This window comes from Gouania willdenowi, chromosome 9, assembly GCF_900634775.1.
Source record: "Gouania willdenowi chromosome 9, fGouWil2.1, whole genome shotgun sequence".
Lineage (NCBI taxonomy): Eukaryota > Metazoa > Chordata > Actinopteri > Blenniiformes > Gobiesocidae > Gouania > Gouania willdenowi.
The window spans coordinates 5,788,652-5,802,470 of NC_041052.1; the positions used below are offsets into that span (position 1 = coordinate 5,788,652).

At 35.4% G+C, this 13,819-nt stretch overlaps 1 protein-coding gene across 12 annotated transcripts in view; it reads left to right on the top strand.

Moving 5' to 3' along the window:
- The window catches only part of kcnip3b (Kv channel interacting protein 3b, calsenilin), a 67,010-nt gene that overhangs the window by 50,374 nt on the left and 2,817 nt on the right, over window positions 1-13,819 (top strand). For 4 of the 12 annotated variants that reach the window (XM_028457347.1, XM_028457348.1, XM_028457356.1 and 1 more), the window contains 5 exons: window positions 9,243-9,367; window positions 9,442-9,511; window positions 11,560-11,738; window positions 13,377-13,490; window positions 13,577-13,639. In XM_028457347.1, coding sequence (XP_028313148.1) covers window positions 9,243-9,367; window positions 9,442-9,511; window positions 11,560-11,738; window positions 13,377-13,490; window positions 13,577-13,639 — 551 coding nt within the window. The other 8 variants (XM_028457349.1, XM_028457350.1, XM_028457358.1 and 5 more) reach the window with 5 other exon arrangements.

Sequence of the window (13,819 nt, forward strand, 5' to 3'; positions counted from 1 at the left end):
AGTGTTAATATTACTTTTAAGGTTTTTTTCTTACATTTCTTCTAATGAGATAAAACAATATGTTTTGTTTCAGTTTTGTACAATCTTAACAAAGGACTCACATTAGGAAAGAAGAGTTCCTTTATATATTATTTTAAACGTGTAACACCAAAGTACTGATTAACATGTAGCTTCTCAAAGTTACCTCATGATAAAATAAATCCACTCTTGTTTCTGCATTAATTTGCATTATTTTATTCTTGAGAAGAAATGTGTTAAGTCATGAATCCCAATGTCAGCAAAGATTTTTTTTTCTCTTTTTTTCCCATTAACTTTATTTCATACACATCGAATAACTTTAACACATGAAGAAGAAAAGGTAACACTTTACTAAAAGTTTTATACATAAGGCTGACATTATGCTGTCATTATCTGTCATTGACAAGGTCATGAATAAGGTGTCATTAAGGCTGTCATTAAGTGTCGTTTGTTACCCTAACCCCAGCCATTTGTTACCCTAACCTCTAAACCTAACCCTATACTATATCTAACCCCACTAGATCCCTCCACCTAACCCAAAAAATACCAACATAGCTCCAAATTTAATGACCAGCCTTCATGACACCTTATTCATGCTAATGACAGTGTAATGTCAGCCTTATGTATCAAACTTCAAGTAAAGTGTTACCGAAGAAAATGTCTTGGTCTTAAAGTTTGACTTTGGTTTCTAAAGTCATTTTTATACTAAACTGGTGCCGTTGCTAAGTGGGTGCATTGGTCTTCAACCTTTTCTCTGCCACTGACCACAATCATGGTTCCGGGGGTCTGGTGGGGGTGGGGTCGAACAGAGTACCTCCCACTCTGCATGCCTCACTTCCTCACTGAGTCTAAATCTAATCAAGTGACGGACGGATGTGCGCAAAAGCGAAACATCCATTTTTCAAAGTAAAATATCCCATGAAAATGAAATGTTTTATTTTGAAAACTTGATTCTTTCTCTGCTGCCCTGTCACCAAATGGTTGACAGAGTTTTGGGATGAAAGCCAGCGAGGCAGAGTGGCCCGCCGTCAGCGTGCCAAGAGAATTACTGCCGGAAGGCTCCGGCCGGCACATTAGTGCTTCTGCTATGGGCTGCTGTCATTAGTAATAAAATAGAAGAAAAAAAAAACACCAATAATATCCTTTCATAATTTATCACTTCTCTCAATCTTGCCAATCTTCGATTCCACCAATAGCACCACACCCCCACCCCCCCTCACTGTAACAAGGCCTACACTCTGGTCTAGCATTACATCTCATTAATTATACATGCTGTATTGAACAGGCTTTCTTTGAGCTTGCCTAAATATGGAGTCCAGAGTACTCCTCCAGGACCCTGAAGGACACTGGCCGTGCCCCAGTAGCCTCCACATTTCCCATTGCACATCTTCATCCCTTTTCCTCAGTGACCCTTTATTTACCGTTGACAGTAACACACCTCCACCCAAACTCCTCCCTCTACTGAGGCACTTTCATCTGTTTGGTGGTAGTAACCCTAGAACTGATGTTCTACTGTTCACGCTCTACATGTTCAGCTCTTTGTTGCCCAACATAGAAATACTTATGGTTTTGTGGACAAAAATGGAATTTCACTGAAGCTTAATCACTTCTTTGTCTAATTCAGACATGGGCAACTGGCGGCCCTCAGACTAATTTAATCTGCCCCCCAAATAAACGCATATTATGACTCGAAAAACATTCAAAATGACTCCATATGAACATACAAAATTCTTCACATTTGCCAATCAGATGTGTGCGATTAGGCGGGATTCAGTATTCCGCACATCTCAGTAAGAGCAGATTTGGGGGTTAAGAATGTTTAATGCATTTTATTTTTCTCTTAACAAATAAATAAGAGAAAATATAAGAACAATTTTAGAGAAAATTACTGTATAAATCTCAATGATTCAAAAATACACAGAATAACAACAAAAACACACAGCTTGGGCAACAAAAGTGTGCTATTATTATATATTTTTAAAGTTCATGTCAGAAAGAATTAAGGTTTTGCGTGTGTTTTAATTTGTGTTGTCAATTTATGTATTGTATTTTTGTTTTCCTTCTCTGTATTTTTCTATTATTATTTTTCATTTTTTGAAATTCTCTTTTTATTTAGAAAGGCAAATTTCCATCACACACATTATTAATTAATAGTAAATCCAACATTTTGAGACAATGGATATAGTTGAATTCAGGTGATTCTGTCCATACTGCCCTTCCCTGGTTTTTTTTCTGCATATTGTACAATATTACAATTGAAAACAATGAGAAACAAAACCACTCATACCAACACATTTTCTGTCATTTTGCATGGGTTTGTTGGTCACTTTTTGTATTTTTGCGGTCATTTTGTAAATTTCTCTGTTGTTTTTTCTGTATTTTTAGTCGTTTTGTCCATTTTTGGTTCATTTTGTGTATTTCTGTTGTGATTTATTATCTTTTTTCTGTTGTTTTTGTTGTCCTTTTGTGTACATTTTTGTCATTTCATGTGGTTCTTTGACTCATTTTTTTGTTTACTTTGGGTCGGGGGGGACACAAATTCAGACCAAAATGAGGACCCCAGACCTCCAATTGCCTATTTCCCGTGTACGGCATCAGCATCAAAGTACAAATCAATTATCAGAACAGTTACAGTAGGTGCGGTGACTTTGTTGAATTATTTATATCGTCAGCTTTCAAAAACTTCCTTTGATTTGCTCTTTGCAAAAAAAGTCCTCCCTCAGCACTGTGTGTGTGCGCGTGTGCATGCGTGTGTGTGTGTGTGTGTGTGTGTGTGTGTGTGCAGGTGTAAGTTCCAGTTAAGTGGTCACAAACAAACCTGCTGATCTTCTGTTGTTGCTTCACTTTCCATTTTGGTCTTTTTCCAGTTTGCCTCTATTTTGGGACGATATCGATGTCAGAGATAACTTTGTCTTTAGAGACACATAAGTTTCTATTTTTGGGGCTCTGTAATATAAGTATGTGATATATCCTTTCACTCCACATTTATCTCCTGTCCTCTTCAGTTTTTTTTTACACGTTTTCCTGTGAATCAACAGGAATGTCGTACATTCTCACACAGAGGATATCCCCACATACTGAGGGGGGGGTTTCCATCACTTCTGTTCTATATACACACATTAAATATTACGTTATACGAGTAAAAATGGTTAGTACTTCTAACGTAGGAGTTCTGTGATACACTGGGAGGGGGTCGCCAGATGCCTTCAAGTAAACTCATATTTTTTTTAAACAATTTGAGCTAATTTTTGCTTATTTTTACCTATACCAAACTTGCCATATTTTAACCTATTTTCATCACTTTTTCTTGCCATATTTTTGCTCCTTTTAATGCATTTTTGCTACATTACTCCCATTTCTGCCACTTCTCCATTACATTTTAATGTCTTTTCTACACATTTTTCTACTTTCAAGACATTTTCCACACTTATAAACCCTTTCCACCACTTTTCCACCTATTATCGCACATGTTGACCCATTATTGACACTTTAAACCTCTTTTCACCATATTTCATGCTTATTTTTGCCATTTTAACTACATTAACCCTTTTTACCACTCTCGTTTGCTACTTTTAACCAATATCTGTGGTTTTTAAAAATCCCATTTCACCAACTTTTCCCCCATCTTTAGTCACTTTTAACCCATTTTATTCCTGATTGAAACTAAGATTTACATCTTTAAGATGACTATATACTATGGCACAAATGATAATGAACTTCCTGAATAACAGTGAATATTATTCGTATAAATAAATAAATGTGTTTATCACAGATTCATAGAACAAATAACCATGATTTTGCTGACTTTATGGATGGACCCCCAAAATCTCTCCCCTTTATTCCCCCTCATAGATGGCCCTGTCTCCTCATGACTGTTCTTCAATGTTCATGTTTGTGTTCAACCACCTTCAGGTACAGTGGGGGTCCCCGGTCTCTGGATCCTTTATTTTGGAGGTTGCTGGCTGAAAAGGTTGAGAACCACTGATCTAATGGTTTCGGGTTTTATTTCCCCTTTGCATGTTCTTAATATGTTTGGTTTGGCGCGTGTCTAATTCATGGTCCGGGGGCCAAATCCCGCCTTTAAGAGCATCCAATTGGGCCTGCAGGAGAAAAAAATAAGAGAAAATATATAATTGGGTCATGATCCTACGTGGGGTCGCCTGGAATTTCAATGGGGTCACCTGAAATGTCTAGTAATTAAAACAATGAATTATTGAATTAAAATATATTTGATAATTATTTTTTAACAAATATATATATATTTATATATCTGAGCTGGCACATCGTGTTACTTTGTGCACAAATCCTGGTTAATGTCTATCTGTAACACAGAATAACAAATATGATGAAAAACTAATTCAGGGGAAGGAAAAAAAGTATTTAGGGTCGCTTGAAACTTGTGATATAAAAATGGGGTCACGATCCAAAATAATTTGGGAACCACTCCTCTAAATACACAAAAGATAGAACACTCATTTTTTTCTCCCCAAATCTTGTAATTTTCCTCAAATTACTCTACAAAATATAGAAATTGGTCAAACAAAATCTAGAAAATTTAAGTGACTGCAGAGACTGATATTTGTCACTTATTGTTTGGATATTGTCAGTACCTTACATAATTTATATATCATTTATACATGGAGGTGCAAACTAGGGCATGATATTGTTAAAATTGTTTGTTTTTCTGCCTCTAATCTGAGTCAGACCTGCTCACCACTAGTGTCATGCTGTTTAAATTCAGAGAATAAAATCATAATTTTTGTATTTTACAAAAACAATAATAGGAGGTTCAATCATAATTAATTAATCATAATTATGAGATAGAAAGTCACAATTATTAGTTAGTAAAGTCATAATTGTTAGTAAAGTCATAATTATTAGTTAGTAAAGTCATAATTATGAGATACTTTAACACATTTACAGCAGCTCATGTGGTGAGTAGCTGACGCTGAGAGAAGGCTGATAAGACTATTAAAGTCTAACTACTTTACAAATGATGAAATACTTTGTTTACTTGCAAATTCACATGGAATTGTGCTGAGTAAGCGCACCCTTGAAAAGATACTAAAGAAAAAAACACTGGTGTTGAAAGGATTAAACTGATGTGGCTGAAGTAGCACGGTTTATTAAACTAATGGAGACTTCTGGTCAGTGCCATGGGTGGATGTACCAAAAATGTTTGTATTTCATAATTATGACTTTACTATCTCATAATTATGACTTCACTATCTGATAATTATGACTTTACTACCTCATAATTATGACTTTACTACCTCAAAATTATGACTTTACTATCTCATAAATATGACTTTACTATCTCATAATTTTGACTTTACTACCTCATAATTATGACTTTACTATCTCATAATTATGACTTTTTTCCTCATAATTATGACTTTACTATCTCATAATTATGTCTTTACTATCTCATAATTATGACTTTACTACCTCATAATTATGACTTTACTACCTTATAATTATGACTTTACTAACTCATAATTATGACTTTACTATCTCATAAATATGACTTTACTATCTCATAAATATGACTTTACTAGCTCATAAATATGACTTTACTATCTCATAATTTTGACTTTACTACTTCATAATTATGACTTTACTAACTCATAATTATGACATTACTATCTCAGAATTATGACTTTACTATCTCAGAATTATAACTTTACTATCTCATAATTATGACTTTCTTCCTCATAATTATGACTTTACTATCTCATAATTATAACTTTACTATCTCATAAATATGACTTTACGATCTCATAATTATAACTTTACTATCTCATAATTATAACTTTACTAACTCATAATTATGACTTTCTATCTCATAATTATGACTTTTCTATCTCATAATTATGACTTTACTTTCTCATAATTATGACTTTACTAACTCATAATTATGACTTTCTATTTCTCTCATAATTATGACTTTCTTTCTCATAATTATGACTTTACTTTCTCATAATTATGACTTTACTAACTCATAATTATGACTTTCTATTTCTCTCATAATTATGACTTTCTTTCTCATAATTATGACTTTACTTTCTCATAATTATGACTTTCCTTGGGTTTTTTTGTTTGTGACGTAATCGGGCTTCCATAGTTATGTTCCTGCATGGTGCGTCCATAGAATAATACTAACGTTAATTTCCAGCAGAGGGCAGCAAAGATCGAGTTAAATCCATCTTTAGAATAGAATACAATAGAATAGAATAGAATAGAATAGAATAGAATAGAATAGAATAGAATATACCTTTATTAATCGCAACAACAAAATAAAAAAACAGTAAGAAACAAAAATAAAAATTAACATAGGATCATAGTGCAAATGTAAGAACATAATGTAAGACATAAATTAGAAGAGAAAAAAAACAAGAGCAAAACAACAACAACAAAAACACAAAAAGGTGCAAAAGAAACAAAGACAGTGTAACCAAATTTACTGTTTGTTCAATAATAATAATTTCCAGGAAAGGCAAAAGAACATTTAGAAGTGGGATGTTGTGCCTTAATGTAGCCAAAAATATAAATAATATAAATAAAGCATGGTTAAAATCAGATTTGTCAACAGTTTTGATCATTATTAATCAAAGGAAAGCAAATCAGACTAAAAAAGGACATACAATACTTAAAGAAAGCGGTGAGTGTCTACTGACATTTCAGTTTCTGATTCAGTAGATTCATGTGGTTGTATAATGCTGCCATTGTTTTCTAAAGAATATTTTTCAATCATAACTTTATCGATGGACCAGAAAAACCATCCTGGAATTTCCTTTGGTATATGAGGGAGAGCGTATTGGAGGTAAAAGTCAGTAAATTAAAAAGGAGGAAAGAGGGCGAGCTAAAAAGAGTAACAGAATTGGCAGAGAGGGAAATAAATGTGTCACATAAAGAGTGATGAGATAGTGACACGGTTTCAGAGACGAGAGGATGGAGAGAGCAGAGCGTTAGAAACAGACGTGTGTGTGTGTGTGTGTGCATCACCCGGGGATGTAAAAGTATAGAAAAAGTAAAGAAAAGTGTGAGAAAAGATGAGTGTGAGATGGGAGACAGAGGGACTTCAGACCGTGGGCATCGTCTGCCTGGTGATCATGTTCCTCAAACTGATGCATCTGCTGGGCCTCATCGACATCACTGAGACTGGTGAGCTACGCTGGAGCTAACAGAGGAAATCTACATTTCACTTTTTCACCATTCATTAGTAGATGTTTGGTGATCTTGATCACTTTGTGGATCGTTTAACACAATTCCTAAGACTTTTGTTCTTTTTGATGCAACGTAATGTATGATTTGTTATGATTGTGTTGATTGAATCTGTAGCTATGGGAAATGAAACTTCCCTACCTATAAAAATAGAATTCTTTGCAGGAAAGTAAGTGGTTTCCTAAGAATCTTACATAACCTTAAGTCCTTTCACGTGTGTAACATAGGTTGAAAACATGACTAGACTTGTCCCTTTAAATGCCCTACATCAGACAAGAGACAGTGTTAGTTGTATATAGTAGTATTATTTTCTGTCATTTTGTTGGAGGTTTTGTAGTTGTTTTTGATCTCCTTTTATGTATTTTTCCATCAATTGTGTGTGTTTTTGTATATTTTTGTTGTTTTGTGTATTTTTGTTATCATTTTGTGTGTTTTTGGACAATTTTTTCTATTTTTGCTGATGTTTTGTATTTTTTGTGTATTTCTGTTGTCATTGGGAGTGTTTTTCTCTTATTTTGTGTGGTTAGTTTTTGAGTAATGTTTGTGTATTTTTCTTGTCTTTTTGTCTATTTTTCTCTAATTCTGTGTGTTTTTGGAATTCTTTTTGTGTATTTTAGTCGTCCTTTTATTTGTTCTTTGGTCAATTGTATGTGTTATTCTTATTGTATATTTTTGTCATGTTGTGTATTTTGGTGTATTTTTCTCTCATTTTTAGGGATTTTGAAATCATTTTTGTGTAATTTTTGTCAATTTTTCTCTAATGTGTATTTATGGAATTTTTTTGTGTATTTTTGTTGTCCTTTTATATGTTTTTCTGTCACCTGTGTTATTCTTATTCTGTATTTTTGTCATTTTGTCATTTTGTGTATTTTAGCGTATTTTTCTCTTATTTTGTGTGTTTCTGGAGTCGTTTTTGTGTATCTTTGTTGTTCCTTTACCTCTTTTTTTGTCATTTTTTTGTCATCTTGTGCATTTAGTATGGGGGCCGCACAGGTTTATACAGAGGGCCACATGTTGTCCCCTGAGCCGCCAGTTGCGCATGTTTGCTGTACATCATGAAGTGATTACTGCTCTATTTCTAGCCAGTGCATTATGTTGTCTATAATGTACTTTGCAACTTTAATGTTCTGAATACATTCAATATTAAAATTATAGTATTTGGTATTTATGTTTATCCAATATGTGGTTATTATTGTGCTTTGATTGTGCTGGAGACTTGTAGTGATGATGTGTAATGATATCTGTACAAAAACAGTAGAATAAGTTAATCCTCTACCTAACTCTTGATTTTTGTTGTTGTTGGGGTTTGTCTTTCCTGATTACGTGGATGTGCTGCACCCTGCAGGATTTAACCCTTTAACTCGTCATATGAACCTCTCAGCATCCCCTGTGACTTGACCTGTTGTCTTTTGTGTTTTCCTCCTCTTGCTGTCGCTCTCTCGATGTTTTTCACTCTCTCACCCCCTCATCTTGGTGTCATTGCTTCTCATCTCTTCTTCTCTTGGTCTAAAGATGGTGAGTAACAGCTGCAGAAGCTCCCTCGGATTTAAGTTCCCTTCCTTTGTTGAAAGGTTTACTTTTTCCCAGTGGTGCAGCAGTGCTTTCTCTTAAAGTGTGTGAACTGGTAACCAATCATTTTGCAGCATTTAGGATTTAGGTTAAAAAAAAAAAAAAAAGGAAAATATTTAGTTTTGATTGAATCTGACAATTTTCTGAAATTCTGCCCTATAGTTTGGTGACATTTCCGCCATAAAGAAAGTACGTCCTTCTGCTCATTCACAAATCAACTCTTTTTCCCACCGACTCTCTCTCTCTGATGGATGTTTGGACCCAACCCTCGTCCTGAATGTTGACGTCCTGCATCCACTCCCTCGATGTCTGTTGCTTCCTCATTCTCCCTTTTTTTTTTTACCTCCATTTCCCCACACTTTTCCCCATTCGTCCCCCCCCCTCCTCTCCCTCCGTCCATCCATCCCTGTGTGTCTGTCTTTCTCCCACAGACAGCAGCGACAGTGACTTGGAGCTGTCTACAGTCCGCCACCAGCCGGAGGGACTGGACCAGCTACAGGCTCAGACCAAGTTCACCAGGAAGGAGCTTCAGTCTCTGTATAGAGGCTTCAAAAATGTATGTGTCGTACGTGTTTCTCTCTCACACACACACACACACACACACTGATTTTCCTTCCTTCTCCTGTGCAGGAGTGCCCCAGTGGACTGGTTGATGAGGAGACGTTCAAGTCCATCTATTCTCAGTTCTTTCCCCAAGGAGGTCAGTCATTAACACACTCCCTTTTTTCTCTTGTAATTTTGTGTGTCAGGGACTGTGCAGAAAATAAATGGTGTGAAGGGCATGAATTGTGTGTTTAGTCACCTCATTTATTATGATATATATATAGTATATTTTACAGCTTCTTACTGCTCCTTTCCAATCATGAAAATATATCGTTTGAACTGTGATATCGTTTGATGAACATGGGGAATCTATGTTGGATTACTGTTTCATGAAAGGAACAAATGAATAAATTAAATTAAATTGTACAGCGTTTTTGAGCTTTGTTATAAATACTGGAGCTGGGCAGTGAATTATATCAACAGAAACAATGATTACAAATACATGTAAAGATTAAGCTCATTAAAAAAAGACATAGTGTAGGCCTCATAGATCAATAAATATGTAAAAGGTTGAAATTGCCACTTAAAAGTTTGCACCGATTCGACGTGGTGAAAAGGGAGCTGAGCCGAAATTTACCAGTCAATCTACGTTCCTACCCTCACTTATCATGAGCTTTGGATCAGAGTAGAGCCGCTGCTCCTCCTCATTGAGAAGAGCCAGATGAGGTGGCTTGGGCACCTAATTGAGGCGTTCAGGGCACGTCCTCAGGATCCCCCCGGAGGACCTGGAAGAAATGGCCGGGGAGATGGCAGTCTGGCAATGGAAAAGCAGAAGAAAATGGAAAAAGGCGTTGTGGGATTTAGAGTCCCGTAGACGGATGCATAGAAGTGTTTTTACTACTTATTCTGTGATTAGTCAGTGAAAACAGCTGAAATGTGTCGGAAGTCACTTTGTCAGAGTTTTTTGGGGCAAAAGAAATGGTATGAATGAAGTAAAAACGCTTCTACGCATCCATCTACGGGACTTCACATCCCACAATGCACCAAACTTTTCCAACAATGCGAATAAAAGAGTGTTTTCAATGGTGATCAAATCAACGTTGAAGCAGCAGTTTTTAGTAATGTTTTAATTTATTTATTTTTGAGCAAATTAGCTTAGTTTTTTGATAATATATATAAATTTCAAGCATATAAATGTGATGCTAATTAATGCACAAGATGTGCATTAATACATTTCTTATAATATTAGAAAAATGAGCAACCACTTACATTATACAATAGTACAACAGGTGTTAATTTTTTTTTTTTTTTTTTTTTTTACAATATTTGCTTAAAATATGTATTTAAAGCAGATTAGTCTGAATGTAAGGCAGCACCGAGTTAACGTAGAAAACACAAAAAGAGAATTATACATGTTTCTGATACTGTGGGAGGAAAACCAACAACTCTGTTTAAAAACATGTTAAAAGAAATGTTGGAAAGTAAGATTATGATGTATGTTTGTTTTTCCAATAAATTAATAAGGGAAAAGAGGTTTTTTTTCTTTTTCTTTTTGTTACGAATGGCAACAAATATACAAACAGACTGATTTTGGAGGTCAGACACTGACGATTCAGCTTTACAGTCCGACGAGGAACTGAAGTCCAGAGTGAAGCTTTATTCAGTGGAGAAGATCAGACCCATGTGCACTTCATCAGCTGATTGGAAGACAATCCACCTGCCAAACTGTCACCCACCTAGAGGGAACAGAGACTGCACTACCTGGCTTCCGAGCCAGAGGGCGTGACACTTTTATTGAGTGCATTACTTTTTCTTATGCACGTATGTACATTGTTCCAACACAAATAGGAGATAAGGAAGGAAATTAACTCTTTTGCCAGGAAATTACTTTTCATAGATTGTTAAAGATTTACAGGCTTCATCAATAGCAGTCAACATAGGCATTAGACAATATTCACTTTATTAGCTCAATAAATCATTTAAAAGTTTATTGCTTCCCTGAAATAATCACAATATTTCCAAATTCTTTCAACCAAACCCACCGAAACTGAGAAGGTGGTTTTAAAATAAAATTAAAAAAAGTATGTCAATTAAAGTAAATGTTGTGTTAGAGAGACGACCCTCCGCTAAACAGAGGTGTTTGTTTTGTTTTTTTTTTGGTGCTTTGTGAGTAAAATCCTGAATGTGCAACTCCTTCCTCCACAGATGCAACCACCTACGCTCACTTCCTGTTCAACGCCTTCGACTTGGACAGAAACGGTTCGATCCGTTTCGAGGATTTTGTTATCGGCCTGTCGGTGTTGCTCAGAGGTTCAGTCACAGAGAAGCTCAACTGGGCTTTCAACCTCTACGACATTAATAAGGATGGTTACATCACCAAAGAGGTACATGAAGTAACCGCCTTTGATTTTCTGCCTGTGGCATGAAAATAAGATCTTTTTATTTTTATTTCACAACTTAAATTGTGTTAAGTGTCTTGTTTTTTTCTTCAGTCACAAATTTAAAATCACAAAACTAGAGCCTCAATTTCAAAATTCCACAATTTTGTTTCCGAGGTTACCATTTCTGCGTCACTACACTTTTCTGTTTCATCATCTTTCCCTGTTTGCATGACTTTACTGTACTTGCTATTGAACGTACCAAAATTGTATGAAAATGGTAGGATTACACTGAAATCACACCAAATTATGTCATGTTTGCTACACTTTGACCCTCAGACAGATGTTTATTGGAAAAATATGAAAGACATGTTTGATATGGTCCCAAGACATTAAAGATTTGCACAAAATCCCATGCAGCCGAGTGATTTAATGCTTCTGCCTTCATGTGCCACCAGGTAAAACGATTACCAGTTCAGCTAATACACCACCAACAAAACTTGTCTTTGTACCAGATTTGAATGTTGTCATAATAATCTAAACCACTTCAGATGAAGCTCAGTTCAGTCACAGAATAACATGGTCACTATTTGATCCGTTACACGTAGCTTGAGATTTTGAACGAGATTATGGGCGGAATTGCACATATTATTCTGTTTGTCACACTGTTAGACATTCAGTGGCTTGTTTTCCGGTGGAAAAATAGCATGTAAATGTGTGATTTTGTCCTAAAAAACATGTGAGGCATTTCCTTATCATGTTTTGGGGCTGATTTTAAATAAAGCAAGAGAGAAAACAACAATTTGCTTTATCGTTTTAGGAAGTGAATTCTGTTTTTTTTTTTTTCAACCTGTTTTCTGTGACGCACATTTTTTAGAGCTTAGGGGAAAGTACAGAATACACCATGACTGAGTGGGACGCTGACTCATCGACAATGGGTTTACAAACACTCATGTCAATAATGTTAACAATGGATGAGGAAATACCAGGGGAACTTTGTCTGCATGAGAGAGAAACAACAGTATCGTCAGCGTGAAGTTGTAAAGCAGCATCGCTTTTATTTTGATGTAGACCAGAACTGGGCCTCAGCCTAATTTTATGTGGCCCCAAAAGTAAACGCACAAAATAACAGAAATATACACAAGATAACTACAAAAATACACCAAATTAAACCAAAAACAAACAAAACGACAAAAAAAGCACACAAAATGAGAGAAATTTTTAATAAATTAAACCAAAAACACACAAAACATAGCAGAACACACCAAAATCTAGTCACTTGTTCCTCAAAATCCATCCACACTTTGATCAAAGTTACCCAACTCTGATTTATCACATGATGGCAGTCAATTTTAATTTTTATCTTTATCTTTTCCAAAATCTTGCAATTTTATTAAAATTATTCTACAACATTTTACCAATTTGAATAAAATTTGGTCATAAACTCAAGGAAATTAAAAAATTGGTCTGTAACCTCCATTACTTTATAATATTTATAGGGCAGAATAATGTTGAAATTGCTCTATTTCCCGCCTAAAATTTGCGGCCCATTTGAGATCAAAGTGGTCCGTCATTGGCTCTTGAATTAAAATATGTAATATATAATAAATTAATGGTTGTTGATTATATTTTCCTTTTCTTTAGGAAATGCTGGCCATTATGAAGTCCATCTATGACATGATGGGGAGGTACACATACCCCTGTGTGAGGGACGAAGCACCGTCTGAACATGTCGACAAATTCTTTCAGGTTCTTATTGTAAATAAATGAGTCAAACACAAACATTCCTGACATTTGTTTATATTGATGTGACCTGTGGTTTTTTATTTTACATTTTTCCTTAGAAAATGGACAGAAATAGAGACGGCGTAGTGACCATTGAGGAGTTCATCGAGACCTGTCAAAAGGTGGCTCAGACTTTTACACACACACACACACACACACACACCAGCACATGCTCCGAGGCCAAAGAGTGTGATACAGTGTCAAAGTGAGGAGGATTTCACACTATATCAGGGGTTCTCAACCTTTGGGTCAGGATCCCATTCGGGGTCACAAGACACTGGGAGGGGGTCGTCAGATGCCTT